At 41.9% G+C, this 16643-nt stretch overlaps 1 protein-coding gene across 1 annotated transcript in view; it reads left to right on the top strand.

Annotated features, from left to right (window-relative positions):
- Positions 1 to 16643, top strand: part of Plcl2 (phospholipase C like 2) — a 144780-nt gene that overhangs the window by 86299 nt on the left and 41838 nt on the right. The window contains exons 2-3 of the mRNA XM_051204188.1: positions 6154 to 8640; positions 10914 to 11117. Coding sequence (XP_051060145.1) covers positions 6154 to 8640; positions 10914 to 11117 — 2691 coding nt within the window. The remainder of the gene's footprint in view (positions 1 to 6153; positions 8641 to 10913; positions 11118 to 16643) is intronic.

Here is a 16643-nt window from a genome sequence, read left to right as displayed (position 1 = left end):
ACGTGTCAAGTCACAGAAATTGTGAATTGCTTTCTTCCTTAGAGTTGACCACTGTAGGTTAATCGACACAGGAATTGTCATGAAGGTGAAACACAAGCAGGCATCTGAAGAAGTCTGGCCACAAACTGCTCTGAGTGAGGTCATTGGAGTTTTCTGATGACCTTTGCTTCACATTTCCATTTTATATGTGGTAATTTATATAGACATTAAATTGTTGAGAGTAAATTACATGTACACCACCATGGCCTCAGTAATTGATGAAATTAACTCAAGGCTCTGCTAAATGCTTTGTTTATTTGTCCCCTGGAGGGAGATGCAAAAGCATGCCTTTGGAAGTCCTTGATTGAGAGGGCCTCTGGCGGCCACACCCACAAGCTGTGTGGTTGCCTTCAGTAGCCTTCAGCAGTAGCCAGAGGAAGTCATTTGCAAAACCTAGGTGGTCAGACTATTACAGTTACTAATTCACAGTGCTATTTTGATTTGCTTGTCTCTTAAGAAGAACTCACCTCAGCCTAGAATATATTTCACAGAATCTAATGTCGGCTATGCAAACTTCCAGGCAGTATTTAAAGCGTCTCTCAGGTATGAACTAATTTTATCCTAACAGCTCTATGCAGTAGCTGCTTTACATTAGTTGAGAGGGATGCATATTACTTTGAGGTCTGTTGTACTTGTGGGAACACTGAGGCACAGCTAATATGTAGGAAGCACTGTTTGCCTTCACTCTAATGTTAAGTGAGGTTGGCATGTTCTCCTAGGGAGCAATGATTCTTTTCTTCACCCTGTAAATCATTTGCTCTTAGTGCATGGTCCTCCACCTCCCAGAGGAAGGGGGATGGGTTTGTCCTGTAGGAAGTACTGAAGTGAACTGGCAGTCTCAGAGGCTGACCCCTGCTCAGGGACACCTCTGCCTTTGAAAAGACAGAGCGCTTCAGAGACTACAGTCCTTGAAAAGAAGTGATTGTTCCCATAAAACTGTCACACATTTGTAAGTAGACAATGTGTGACTCGTTATAAAGATCATCTGTCTGTATTTGCGCTTCTGTGTGTGTAACTTTCCTTTGTTGTCTCAAAACATTTCTCCTATGAGACTCTGAGTTGTTTGGTTCTGATATATCAAGTTGTGTGTGTTTGATCTGCTTGCTCTAATTTTACAAAATCCCAGGACACTGGCCCCTACTTCTTCAGCCTTGTCTTTCTTGCCCAGGTCTTGCTTTCACGTGACAGAAAACGTCTCTTAGATGCTCTGTGATTATTTGTGTGTTGTTAAATTTTTTTTCTCTTTTCTCTTCATGTTTTCATTTGAGTAGTTTTACTGAATTGTTTTCAAGTTCATGGATTCTTTCCTTCTCTGTGTTTAGTCTTCTTATTAGCGTATCAAAGGAATCATCTCAGAAGATTTTGAGTTTTTGAAATAGCATTTCCCTTGAACCATTTCTTCCAACCTCCATCTATTTGTGGAGATGCTCTCCAGCACTATCCATCATCCACCTTTGATCATGTTGATTTAGAGGACATCTTTTGTTGATACTTTTGTTATACTTTTTCTGCTCTTCTTCGGTGGGTTTCCTTGTGCTCTGAAGGCAGGCATTTGATGAAGACATCCTTTTTAGGGCAGAGTGTGTCAACGTCTCTTACTCTCTGGGCTGTGTAACTTTTTGATACTTGGAATTACGGGTCTTGACACATGAGCCAGAATCAGCATTTGACCATACCTAGTCTTTGCCCAGATTGTCCTGTCCTTCCTCACTTCATCTGACTGATCCAGTGACCTTCACAGTGACTTGCCGAGCTCTTCCTCCCCTCCTGCATCTTAGCAACTACATCCAGTTTTAAAGATGTCTAAAAACCTCTCCTAGGCGACCTGCCAGGCTAGCATGCTTCCTTCTTCCACTTCAGAATTGTTGGCGTTGAGCTGTGCTTGTCGATGGACCTCAAGTTCTTTCTTGTTGATTGTTTTTGTTTTGCTTTATTAGTTTTTAAAAAGACAGACATTTCTTTAGTATGGTGTTTCTCAGCTAATCCAGACTTCCCAGATAAGCTCCTTTCTTCCATGTTCCTTCTAATCCAAATGAAACAGCTTCGACCTAGACAAACACAAGCATTAGGGCTGACTTGTTTTCGGGCTTCACCCTCACTCCGTCCTGGGGTCCGCTGCCCGCACACCTACTTCACTACGTAGACTCTTTCACTGTTCTGCTAGGCTATTGGTCCTGCGGAGTGATGCAGCGATTTCACTCATCAGCAGCAAATCACTTGGAAAGGGACGGGACATCCAGTGGGAAAGACATGCTGCCCGTGCCCATGGTTTTCCACTCTACACTTTTAATGCTTGGTGTGAGTCCTATGAAGACTTCTATTTTCCCTGAGTTTTGCTGTGGTACAGGCATTTCCTTAGCCTCTTCCTAATTCATTGCTGTCCTGAAAATCATTCTTGATACAAAGTTGCTGTTCCATAAATAAGTTCATGTATGTCTAAAGGAATCTTTAATTTTTTTATGGTTCTTTATAAAGAAATACAAGGTTTCCAAGTTGTTAGGGTGTAAGCTCTCTAGGAAATCATTGCTCTCCTAGTCCAGGCCTTTTGGGTGCCTCCCCTCTTGCTGTTAGGCAGTGTCCTGTAGCAGGAACGTGTATCACCTCACAAGTTTTCATTGTCTTGTTCTCCTCTCCACAGTGTTAGGTGGTGAGGGCTTGCACTAGCCAGCTCAGGTTTTAATATTCTTAAAACTATTTGAGGCATTGAGAAAGTTAAATTCTTCTGTGGTTTTAGAAGGTTAATGCATGCCAGATTCACTTAGTTTTGTAGTTAAAAATCTTAAACAAACAAGCTAAAAAGACCACCTGTATGATGGCACATTTACTTTGAGTCCTTTCCAATATTCTATTTAATCCCACTTGTATTAAGAAACACACACAGAATTGACTCCAACTCTGCCAAGTTGAAGTAAGCAGGGCAGGGTAGAGTCAGTGAGCTAGGTGGCTTGAAGAGTGGTCTTCTGCCGCCTCACCCTCGGCCTCCTCCCCCTGCTCAGGTACCCTGCCGAGGCTGTAGGCAACCCAGCTGTATACATGTCTTGGCAACATGTCCACCTGTTTCTCCCAGCCAGGAAATCTGATCAACTGACGATACAGAGATCAAGTTCACACCTGTTCTCCTCCTTGTTGACCAAACAGCTAAGTGAAACAACTTAAAAGGAGAAACCATTTATTTTGGCTAATAGTTTAAGAGGCTGCAGTCCTCAGTAACTTGTCTTCATTTTTGTGACCCTCCTGTAAGGTGGATTAACATGGCTGGGAGCATGTGGAGCAGCCACTCGCCTCATGGCAGCCAGGAAGCAGAAAGTAGACCAGGGTCAAGGAGCACTCTTCAAGGGCATGCTTTCTTTCTTACACACACACACACACACACACACACACACACACACACACACACACACACTTAATTTATTTATGTTTTTATTTATTTTGAGACAAGGTTCTCCATGTAGCTCTGGCTGTTCTGGAACTCACTTTGTAGACCAGGTTGGCCTGGAACTCAAGTAGATCCATCTGCTTCCGCCCCCAGAGTGCTGGAACTAAGGCATGTGCCGCCAAGCCTAGCTCAAGGGCATGCTGTCAGTGACCCACTTCCTCTAAGGAGACTCCGCCTTGGAAAGGTCTCACCACCTCAGATGTTCTAAGTGGTTATGAGCCTGTAAATGGAATAATCAATCCTTCATAGGGTCAAAGCCCTCGAGACCCAGTCACCTCCCCAAGGTGTGGCCTCCCAGTATTGCCGCTCAGGGTCAAGCTTCTAACCCAACCCAGGAGCGTTGGGGAAGGAAGTTGTAACATTAGTTAGCAAGCTTGCATTCTCCTGTGGCTCCTAGAGGCATTATCTGCTAGTGAGGAAGGAGAAACAATGTTTCCATTCGGGTCTTGTTATGGAGAAGACAAGCTAGCTTTGATGACACGATAGGGAGGGAAGACTAGTAAAGAGTGTCCTTGCTGCCATTATTTCAAGTGGCATTCAGTGACCGGAAATCACCAGTCAGAGCCTGGCAGTATTTGTAAAGCACAGTAGAGTGTTGCAGCTACTTCCTGTCCTACACACTGGTGTGAATACATGCGTGTGCTTTATGTACTCTGTTTAGGATCTTAACTGTCTAGTCCTCTCCTTGATAACTAAGAACATCATGAATGTGAAATGTGTCTTTTGTAGCAAATTAGAATTTGTAGCAATAAATTATTAATCAGTATAGGAATGGGAGGTAAAATATGGAAAATGCTGAGGAAATACTATATATTTTTAATGGATCGGTGGATAAACACCTCCATTTATCCTCATGACTTCATTTTACCAGTAGCACTTTGAGGTGTAATTTATAGCTTATGAAATCCCCTTACTAAATTAGCATGTTGCCCTTATTAAAGGAAAATGTGTCTTTTTAGAGGCAAAGATGCATTTTGTTCTGACAAATAGGAAATTTATACATTTGTTTCACAGCTGACTACAAATCTGATTTCATGCCAACTTAAAAAAAAGTACAACCTATGCTTTAGGGACTTGGAATAACTAAGGTACAATAAATCTTACCGATGCAGTTACCACAGATTTTACCTCTTTTGTAGTTTATCATTCTGATGATATAGTTATAAAGAAATATAATGCCTGGTGGCTTTATGTTTTACTTTGTATCTCAGAGCACAAAACCCTCCATGGCTCATTTTAAAACTTTGAGGTAAATGGTACCCATATAATTTAAAGATTAGGTTTAGTTACCCTCTGCAAATTGCTTTTGGAAGTATAGATAATCAAAAAGTAAGAATGGTTTTAAGTTTCAGATATAGAATAACAATAGCTTTTTTAAACTGAGATTTTATTTGCACAGAGTCTGTGCATAGCAGGAAAAGTAGAACTAACTGCCTTTGCATGTGTTTACATGATTAGATTTTTTTCCTTTTTTGTTAATAAAGTTCAATACCCCTGTTCCTATTCTGTTCCTTATTTATGAATACAGTTAAGTTGCCAAAAAATGTATCCCAGATGTCATACACGTCCTGGAAGCAATGCTGTCTCTTAAGCTTAGATCACCAAAGATATCTGCAGTCTTTTCTGCTTTTTCTCCCTCTCAGATAATCTATCTGTATGGGAAAGGTTTGAAATACACAGTGAATGTGAGTGTCAGCTCCTAAGTGTGAATATGTTGAATTTTGCAGGAAAGCGGTGGATGCAACTCCTTTAGAAAGAGGTGCTCCCTGAAGCTTTCCTTGGGGAGCACCGTAACCCATATTTATATTGGAGGTTCCTGGGCAGCAGCATGAGGATGCACCCCAGCAGATTTTAATAACTCCATCTCTGTGGTTTTAGATGCATCCCAGCTGTGATTTGTAATTCCTCCAATGCCCAACATGACTGACAGTAATCTCTGTGCACCTGAAGTTTGCAGGACCATGACAAGCCCTGTCTATCCATTTAACATAGACTCTGTGGGTTCAGGCTTAGCCATTTCTAGCCTGGTCATATATAGAGTTGAGAAATAAAATACTCAAAACATACCAGTGAATCCAAGTGGCTAGAAAATGTCTTTCAGGCTTTAGTCTCTCTCTCTGCACCTAACCTTGGGGTGCTGCCTGAACACAGCTCCCTGCTTCCATTCCTAGACTGATTCCAAAGGCGCAGGAATCTGCATTTTCTCAAGTAAATAGGTAATTTGGGGGCTTGTAGCGCTTAGCCTGTGGGATGCTGATGCAGATCTGTTTCCACACGTACAAGTCCAGGATGCAAAGGCCCCACATGCAGATGCGTGCTGTGCTCGGCTTAACGTTCTTCTCTTGATGCTGTGGAGCCCTTGGTATTCTGTGAGCAAAGGAGTCCTGTCTTTCCTGAAAATCGTGTAGCCAGATCTGCAAATAAGGCTCTGCTTTCTGTGACTGAGAGACTCTTGACAAGCATTCGTGCAGTTATTAGCAGTATTTTTCTTGCCTGTTAGTTAGCATTAGACCAAAGTCTGTAAGGCTCTTCTGAGCTTTAGAGGTGAACATCTGTCATTTATCACAAGAGTCAGAATAGGAAGTCATAGTACACACTTTTTCAGGGAGTTCTCTTTAAATCCGTCTGACCATGAGCACCTGTGTTTCTGTTATGCTAACACACCTTTCTCCCCCCAGGATGGCACGAAACAGAAGAGAGAGCGGAAGAAGACGGTGTCCTTCAGCAGCATGCCCACAGAGAAGAAGATCAGCAGTGCAAGTGACTGCATCAACTCAATGGTTGAGGGTTCCGAACTCAAAAAGGTTCGCTCCAACTCCAGGATTTACCATCGGTATTTTTTGCTGGATGCCGACATGCAAAGCCTGAGGTGGGAGCCTTCTAAGAAGGATTCTGAGAAAGCCAAGATTGATATCAAGTCTATCAAGGAAGTGAGAACGGGGAAAAACACAGATATATTCCGCAGCAATGGCATTTCTGAGCAGATATCTGAGGATTGCGCATTTTCAGTCATATATGGAGAGAATTATGAGTCACTTGATTTGGTTGCCAATTCTGCAGATGTTGCAAACATCTGGGTGACGGGACTCCGATACCTGATTTCTTATGGGAAACACACACTCGATATGTTAGAAAGTAGCCAGGACAACATGAGGACTTCTTGGGTTTCACAAATGTTTAGTGAAATAGATGTAGACAATCTTGGACACATAACCCTGTGTAATGCTGTGCAATGTATAAGAAACCTCAATCCTGGTTTAAAAACAAGCAAAATTGAGCTTAAGTTCAAAGAGTTGCATAAATCAAAGGATAAGGCAGGCACTGAAGTCACAAAAGAAGAATTTATTGAGGTTTTTCATGAACTGTGTACTAGACCTGAAATTTACTTCCTTTTAGTTCAGTTTTCAAGCAATAAAGAAGTCCTTGATACCAAGGACCTTATGATGTTTCTTGAGGCAGAACAGGGTGTAGCCCATATAAATGAGGAGGTAAGTCTTGAAATTATTCACAAATATGAGCCATCCAAAGAAGGGCAGGAGAAAGGTTGTCTCTCCATAGATGGGTTCACTAATTACCTGATGTCACCTGATTGTTACATATTTGACCCAGAGCATAAGAAGGTCTGTCAGGATATGAAGCAGCCACTGTCTCATTACTTCATAAACTCTTCCCATAACACATACTTGATAGAGGACCAGTTCCGAGGCCCCTCTGACATCACAGGGTACATCCGCGCCCTTAAGATGGGTTGCAGGAGTGTAGAATTAGATGTGTGGGATGGGCCAGACAATGAGCCTGTGATTTACACAGGCCATACCATGACCTCCCAGATAGTCTTCCGCAGCGTCATCGACATTATTAACAAGTATGCGTTCTTTGCATCTGAGTATCCACTCATCTTATGTCTAGAAAACCACTGCTCTATTAAACAACAGAGAGTGATGGTTCAGCACATGAAGAAAATTTTAGGAGACAAGCTGTACACAACCTCCCCCAACATGGAGGAGTCCTACCTCCCGTCCCCAGACGTCCTGAAAGGGAAAATACTAATCAAAGCAAAGAAGCTGTCTTCAAACTGCTCAGGAGTGGAAGGAGATGTGACTGATGAAGACGAAGGGGCAGAGATGTCTCAGAGGATGGGGAAGGAGATTGTGGAACAGCCCAGCCAGCTGCCCGTGAAGCGCTTTCAACTTTGCAAAGAGCTGTCTGAGCTGGTGAGCATCTGTAAGTCAGTCCAGTTCAGGGAATTTCAGGTGTCATTTCAGGCACAGAAGTACTGGGAAGTGTGTTCGTTCAATGAAGTGCTTGCTAGCAAATACGCCAACGAGAACCCTGGGGACTTTGTCAATTACAACAAGCGCTTTCTTGCCAGGGTCTTCCCTAGTCCCATGAGAATTGACTCTAGTAACATGAACCCTCAAGATTTTTGGAAATGTGGGTGTCAGATTGTAGCCATGAACTTTCAGACTCCGGGACTAATGATGGACCTCAACATCGGCTGGTTCCGGCAGAATGGAAATTGTGGCTACGTTCTCCGACCAGCCATCATGAGAGAGGAAGTCTCCTTCTTCAGTGCCAACACGAAGGACTCTGTCCCCGGAGTCTCGCCTCAGCTGCTGCATATCAAAATTATCAGTGGCCAGAACTTCCCCAAGCCCAAAGGGTCAGGTGCCAAAGGTGACGTGGTGGATCCTTACGTGTATGTGGAAATCCACGGAATCCCCGCTGACTGTGCCGAGCAAAGGACGAAAACCGTGAACCAGAATGGAGATGCGCCCATTTTTGATGAAAGCTTTGAATTTCAAATCAACCTCCCTGAACTGGCCATGGTGCGCTTCGTAGTGCTGGATGATGACTACATTGGGGATGAGTTTATTGGCCAGTACACGATTCCCTTTGAATGTTTACAGACGGGCTACCGCCACGTCCCCCTGCAGTCCCTGACTGGAGAAGTCCTTGCCCATGCTTCTTTGTTTGTCCATGTGGCTATTACTAACCGAAGAGGAGGAGGGAAGCCCCATAAAAGGGGCCTTTCCGTGAGGAAAGGGAAGAAGTCCCGGGAATATGCATCTCTGAGAACACTGTGGATTAAAACCGTAGATGAGGTGTTCAAAAATGCCCAGCCCCCCATACGGGATGCCACAGACCTGCGAGAGAACATGCAGGTGTGTGTTTGTGTTTAGATTTCTACTTGCATGTCTGTGATTTGTAGATGGTTATTTTTGCTGTAGTATATTGAATTTTAAATACTTGGTAAATTGCAACTGGTTGTCAGAATGCTTACTACCAGCCTCATTCCTCATCATTTAAACTTCCCAAGCTGCAGTTACTGAAATACCGATTGCATGCTAGAGTAAACTGGTCTTGTTGCTGACTCCCAAGCTGCTTACCCATGGTCCTCTTAGGACCAGTTCAGAGCTATGTTTTTTTTTTTTTTAAACACAGTGTACATGGGAATCTCTGATGTTGTGGAATATTATGATTTCTTAGATGGAACACAAATTGATGACCTATCAAAAGGTAATGAGTTAAAGTAAAGGGATGTATTCCAGATCTTTCTTATGGAGCTCTAGTGTTTGGAAACTTTGAAATGAGCCAGTGTTCTTTTGATTTTAGAGGACACATAATTATTTACATAAAATGTTTATGGTAAATGTATTTATGAAAGCCTTAAGATGATAATGTGTTCTAAAATAACACCTTTCAGAGCAATCACTTAGGAACTGTGTACCTGGTTAAGGATGGCCACACATCTAGCTGTATAGTAGGATTGGTGAGTAATGCAGGGCTAAACCCTGGGCCTCCTTTACAGAGAATCCATAGCATTAATGAGTCATGTTCTGTGTGGTAGGTATTACAAAATGTTTCTTTATTTTTCAAAAAGATTTTATTTTATATGTATGAGTGTTTTGCCTGAATGTTTATCTATGACCACATGCATGCCTGGTATACACAGAGCCCAGAAAGAGGCTGTCAGAGTCCCTGGAACTAGAGTTACAGACAGCTGTGAGCTGCCATGGGAGTGCTAGGAATCGAACTCAGGTCCTTGGGAAGAGCAGCGGTGCTCTTAACCATTGAGTCATCTCTCCCATCACTGTTTGCCCTTAAGCCACTATTTATTAAAAAATGGCATTAGCAGTAAATGCTAACCCAGGAAACACTCTCACTGTAATAAGAACAGTTTCATTGTCTTTCTTGCAAGGTCAAAGCATAACCCAAACTGGAAGAGTTTCTCGTTGTTGAGGGTGCATGCATGTTGGCAAATCCTCGGTTCCAAATAAGCCACATTGTCCCCTGCCTGTGGCTGTTGGTGTGCGTATGGGACATAAGTCCCTCTGGGCTCCCCTGTCCTGACCCCACAGAGCCATCTGTAGTGGTGCTTACTGAGAGCCTGCTGCGCATCCTCAGGCTGCCTGCCAGAGTGGTGGGGACCAGTAGATGGCAGCCTGCCCTCAGAGGACTTGTGCTACAGTGAGGGGCGGGCGGTGGGAGACAGGGGAAACACAGGCTACTGTGAGAGATGCAGGGCTGTGAAGAAAAACAGACTTCTTGGGGGAGCACGTTTTCGACATCACAATAATTCAGTTCTGTACCTGGTCACAAAATGATTTTGAACAATGATGATGCATAGCTTGGCGGCCATGTCTAAAGCAATATTAATAAAAGTGAAATGTTTAAATTCAAACTTGTTTCCAGAACATGGATTATTAGGAGCCTAGTTCTGTAGATCTGCTCCTTCTGGCCACCTGCTCTGTCCACGGGGCACAGACATGCCTAGAGTCACACTCTGCACTCATACTATGACTTGGAAAAAAATGGGTATTTATATATAAATCCCCTTTACATATGTATACATACTTGCCACATACATGTATAGATGGGAGTTTTTAGGGTGGCTTACAGGCTGTGGTCCAGTGAGTCTAACAGTGGGTACCTACCACAGGAAGGCCCAGGAATCCAGTATTTGTTCCCTAGTCCCCTAGACTGCATGTCCCAGCTGGCCATGTGTATACACTAGAATCATGAAGAAATGGGCGAGAGAGAGAAAAAGCTTCCTTCTCCCGTGCCCTTTACATAGAATTCCAGCAAAGTGTTGACCCAGGTTAAAAGTTGTATCTTTCTACCTCAAAGGATCTAAATTAAATGTTTATCTTCCTGCTTCAAATATCCAGATGACAAATGGGTCTTCATCCCTATAATCCCTGTACTTGGGAGGCAGGGGCAGGTGGATCTCTGAGTTCAAGGCCTGCCTGGTCTATAGAGTTAGTTCAGGACAGTCAACACTACTAAGAAAAACCCTGTATCAATAAAAAAAAACAAAACAAAACAAACAAAGAAACCCCTGGGTCTTCCTGTTTCAAATTATTTAAGGAAAGCTCCTTCACAGGTATGCTTAGCCATTTAGTTTTTAGTTAATTATCTCTTTTTTATTTTGCAGAACGCAGTGGTATCATTCAAGGAGTTGTGTGGCCTCTCCTCGGTGGCCAACCTCATGCAGTGCATGGTGGCTGTGTCACCTCGGTTCCTAGGGCCTGACAACACCCCACTGGTGGTCTTGAATCTTAGTGAGCCCTACCCCACCATGGAGCTGCAGGCCATCGTGCCTGAGGTTCTGAAGAAGATTGTAACGACCTATGACGTGGTGAGTCCTCTTTGCTCTGCCCATGGGGGAAAGACATAAGCAGAGATTGCTGGCCTGTTCTTCCCTGGGTCGTGCGTTATATGCTCGTGTTGGAGGCTTGTCTCCCTGGCTCTGTTGTCCTTGAAGGGTTTGTATTGTGTCACTGTGTAGAGAGCAGGGTTCAGAGACACTTTCCTCAGTCAGATAAACATGAACTCCCTAAGGAGTGAGCCTCAATTAGCCTCACATGGATGTTCTGGCCATGCATGTGGTTAAACAAAACAAACAAACAAACCAAAGACCCTTTTGTCCCATCTTGGAACTAGTCATTGATTTATTTTGTTTCCGCTTTTCCCTCAGTCCAGTAATAAATCTGATGTTCTGAAAGATGAGTTTGAAATGCCATTAAGGGCAGGTGCTCCCATAATACAACACTCCTGGGTGGTATTTCCTTCCTCAGGGTAGCTGTTCTGGGCTGTCTTCATTTGTAATCAGCTTCATGTTAATGAGTTCTCTTCAGGACACCTGGAATGCTACATTTTTGCTTTTAAGATTTATCTTGCATTTTCTTAATCCCATGCTGCTCTTTTTGTGTTCATAACTCTAAGGGAGAATGTCTTTCTGTTGTGTGTTCATGTGTGAGGGGTAGAGAGACAGTACAACATGCACCATACCATGTATGCCGGGGTCAGAGGACAACTTGCCAGACTTGCTTCCCTCCTGTTGTGGAATCCAGTGTGGAACTCCTGGGCTCGGGCTTACAAGGCAATACTTTAACCATTGAGCTCATGCACTGGCCTGCCAAGGAGGAATTTAATTTGTGAACCGCACTAACTTCAAATTCCTAATATATGTGAGGCTGTTAGAACTGGCCGTGTGCATTAGCCGTGACGTTTTAGTCTGGCAGAGCGGGACACTCCTGTCAGGTAGGTCAGGGTGTCACCTTTTACCATTGAGGGTACTCAGGAATAACTGCTGTGCCACCACGTCCGCCACCGGAAAACGCTAGCTAAGGTCATCGGAAATGAAAATGAAGTTTCCTCCCATACATCTTGCTGTGCTTGACAAGAAAATAGGATTGGCACCTCCTCCTATCTAAGACATTTTTTACTGTTTTGGTCTGAAAACTGTAATTTAAAGGAGTTAGGTGATGGAAGAGAGATGCAGACATCTTGGGCTAGCGTTTCCCACACTGTTATGAGGAACCCTGCTTTCTTGGGATATTAATAAACATCCCATGGGGGAAGGGTACACGGAACAGTAGGGGAAATACTCCGAATGAAACTCATCAGAGGTCATCCTTTCCAGTCATTCTAGCACACCGGCCCATGGGATGCAGCCTCCCACAGTCAAGGTGGCTTTTCCTTCCTTTGTTAAACTTCCTCCTAGACAAACCTAGGGGTGTGTTTCTATGGTGATTCTAAACTCTACCGAGTTGAGAGTGAAGGTCAGCCATAACAGTAGTCACACGTTACACCAAGTGTTCACCCTACCTCCCATTTCAGCTTCCACCTCATGGAGCTTAGGACATACAAGGGACTGAGCATTTCCTGCTGGAAACAAGCTGCAGAGGGTCACTTAGTTCTCAAGAGAAGGCTAAACACACCCAGGAGAGCAGAGGAACAATCAATCCCAGAGCATTTCACCAAAACAGGTATAATAAAACACGAAAGCAACAAAACCATAGGAATGATACAGACTGTTCAGTAATAACCCTCATTATTAATGGTCTCAATTCCCCAATTAAAGGACACATACTAGCAGATTGGACTGGAAAACATCCAATGAAATAAAAGCAATTAAAATTTTTTTCCTGAAGAAAAAAAAAATCTAGGGCCATATGTATTCAGTGCAGTTACCAGACTTCCAAAGAACTAACACCAGTATTTATTCCAGAAAATAGAAAATAAAGAAATATCTCCAAGTTATTTTTTAATTATAACTTTTTGTATTTGCTACACATCTGACAGAAGGTTAGTATCAAGAGTGTACAAAGAATTTTAAAAATCTAAACATCAAGAGAACAATCAACCTAGTTTTAAAAAATGGGGCTTGGTACTAGACAGGAGTTTCAAACTATAAACTATAAATAGCTGAGTAATATTTTATTAATTGCTCAACATTCTTAGCCATCAAGGAAATGAAAATTAAGCTGTTTTGAGATTTTATGTTACCCAGTAAGAATGATGTTACCCAGATGTCAAATGCTGTCATGGATATAAGGAAAGGAACACTTATTCGTTGCTGCTGGGTAGTAGCTGCTAAAGCTACTGTTGTAAAACACTACATCTTTGAATCATAGACTATGGGGATATCAAGCTTCAACTCTATCTTTCTTAGAGAAAATAGTCCTAGATTCACTTGCCTATAAATTTCGCAAGCTATAACAATGACTGGTATGACAAGATATGCTCACCAGTACAATAATGGCAGAATGTTATGGCAGTAACCAAATACTTTATGATTTGATTTAATGTCAACTCTGTAAGATAGAACCCATACCTCACACCATATTCAGGGCCAAGAACCTCTGTCTAGATGGGCCCTTGGGGAGAATCTACTACTACTATTATGATAATGGAAATAGTATTAAACCAATTCTTAATGAGTTACTGCTATACTCACAGATTAGTACATCACTCAACACTCATCAGAGAAGTTTCTCTTTGTAGAGATGGTGAATATCACATAGATTTACAATTTGTCAAGGTGCAGACAATAAGATACTATAGCATATTTAGTCCTGAATGGGACATCTATAACACACCCCCTTCTTCCATAACTCAGGGATATTTCAGAAGAGGGGGTAAGGAGATTGTAAGAGCCAGAGGCAGTAGATGACTTCAACAAAGCAGTATTTTCCAGACACAACAGAATGGATGCACATATGAACTCACAGTAGTTGTGACATGATGCCCAAGATGTTTGTAAGCTCAAGTTTGTAAACTCACAGCATGGAAGGGGAAGGTCATCAGGGAGTCTTGCCCACTGCTGAAGAGCTATTGGTGATCAGTAGCTTCTGGGATAGGGAGAATTAGTTTCCTTCAGTACTTGCAGCATGGATATCAGTGCCTCATTACAAAGCAGTGTAAAGTTCAGAGTTTAAAGTAGAATGTTGGTCTACTACCACCTGGCTAGGCCTGTGGGCTCTCCCTGCAAAGGGAAACTGGAGCACTGGTGTTATGCAGCAGGAGTGTCTGGGTTTGTGTGAATGCTCTGGCCACACTCCTATACATACTGTCCTCTGTGAGGCCAGGGCTACCATGGGCATTATACTGTGCTGAAAATCATCTTGCTTTTCATTAGCAGACGTCTCCAGTTGCCTTTCTTTCTTAAATAACGTCTATTCGTGGTTAACCCAGACCAGAGAGAAACGAATAAAACTAGAGTAAGGCTGTGATTCAATTACTTTTAGCTAATTTGGAGTTTCTTAATCACCTTAGTCTCCTTGGAGAAAAGGCATGATATAAATAGGCAGTAATAACAGTGGAATTATGTTTAATTCCAGTCACTTTTTAAAATAATTAATTTAGTGGTAACAGCTTTAAGCAAGCATGTCAACACTCTACATGACTCTTAAGAGTCAAGAGGAAAGTTCCGGCACCCTCCAGCAGTGACTTCCTCTGAGAAATCCTCTTCAGGCAGCTCCAGGTCACCCTTCCTTCTGCAGGATGGGTGACTCGGACCAGGCTTTGAGCTGTTCTCTCTGTTATTCTGTATGCAAAATACGGCCTCTAAAGAGAGCTGTCTCTTAAATATGAGACTGAATGAGACAGAAGAACCTGGCCTGTATTTCATACCAGAGGCAGAAGCCACTGGATATATCCCTGCAGACTACATGACTGTCCAGTCAAAAGTGACAAGTCAGAAGGAAAACTCAACAAATAAGGGTTGGGGCAGGATTCCGTTCCTTTTTTTGTCTTTAGAGGAAAATAGAGATACCCACCTTCAAGAAATCAAAAGACCTTGGATATCTAGGAATCTGAAAAAGATGGGGAAACTATCTAGAAAAAATTACCAAGCAAAGAGAAATCTGGCCTATGCTACTAATTTTCTCTGAATGGCAAAAATCTCACTACTTAAACATCTATATCTCTTGACTTCTCAGAAAAGTTGTAGGTCTGACTCAATTAAAAACCAAAGCTGGCTTTGGAGTTGGAGCATGGGTCTCTCCTCTAAATCCAAGCATGCCAAGAAAAGAAAAATTCAGAGTTTCTGTCTCACATCAGAAGAGCCACCTGTGTGGCACAGAAGGTAACCAAAAATCTTGAGACTATTGTCAAAACTCTGTTATCTCCCCAAAATTCTATTTCTCCTCATACTTATTTTTGACTCTTTGGATAACTATCCATCTTAAAATTTAAACTTTCCATTTTGATATTAATGTTTAAGTTTTCCATGGTGAACAATAAATTTTCCTAACAAATCTCTGAAGTCTCCAGAATGAAGATGGGGCCCCACAACAATGATTCTGCCTGGTTCATAATGATACATTGAACTAATAAACACTACTCAAAGATCGGCTTTGGACTATTAACTGCTCAAGACAATTCCAAAGTGGCTAGCTGAGATGGTCCACCTTCGTACAACACTCTAGACAGAACTTCAGATAAGCCTTACCCAGTACTCAGAGACTGGCTACAAATGTTAATAGCTAGTCCTCATAAGGTTTAATCATTGTTTTAGTTTTTTACAGAATCCCATAGAGGTAACATTACCTGCTAGACAGCAGGAAGAAATTCTAAGAAAATGACTAGCCCTCTCCCAACAGATTTTGTTTTCTCAGAGTTATTGTCACCTGATAGGCATTGGTTATAAGTTGTAATAGGGTTGGGGGTGGAACAATGAGTTTAGACTCCGGATCTCTTTTGAAAAAAAAAGAGGGGGGAATAGATAGCACATTAGTGTATCTACTTGTAAACTATTTTAGCAACTATTAGTTTTAGACAGTTCACATTGGTATAGATTCTTGTATATTGATACATATGTAAAAGTATTTTTATATTCCTAAGATAATTTGTATAGTGATACAAATTCAAAATTATATTTGTCATGTTGTGTATGTTCCTGTTTCTACTTACAGTGTTTTCGTGCACAAATATAAAATTATTTATGTCATACTGTGTGTATGTTTCTACTTCTGCTTAAAGTGTTTTGTATATTGATACAAATTAAGGATATATTTTGTCATATTGCACTGTACATTTCTACCTCTGATCAAGATATTTTTATATATTGTTACAATTTAGAGATAATTGTCCTTATGCTATACAGATTTTTGAATATTGTTGTTTTTATAATGTGAAGCTTTAGTTGTTAAGCTACATAGGTTATTAAGAATTACAGGTGAATAGTCACCCATGTTTGTCATACTTAGAGTTATGTTAGTTAGGTTCTCTAGGTGCACAGAAATGTACTCCACATAAATAGGTGATCTTCAAACACTTCAAAAACCTACAGAATATGGCATTTAAATGTTTCAGTAATTTATAATTTTGTTGCCATGAGACAGGATTGATCCTGGAAGCACAGAGCTACTCCCAAGAG

Source organism: Phodopus roborovskii, unplaced genomic scaffold (assembly GCF_943737965.1).
Source record: "Phodopus roborovskii unplaced genomic scaffold, PHOROB, whole genome shotgun sequence".
In the NCBI taxonomy this organism is placed as follows: Eukaryota; Metazoa; Chordata; class Mammalia; order Rodentia; family Cricetidae; genus Phodopus; species Phodopus roborovskii.
The sequence above is the reverse complement of the archived record's forward strand: the minus strand, read 5'-3'. Positions and strand labels throughout refer to the sequence as shown.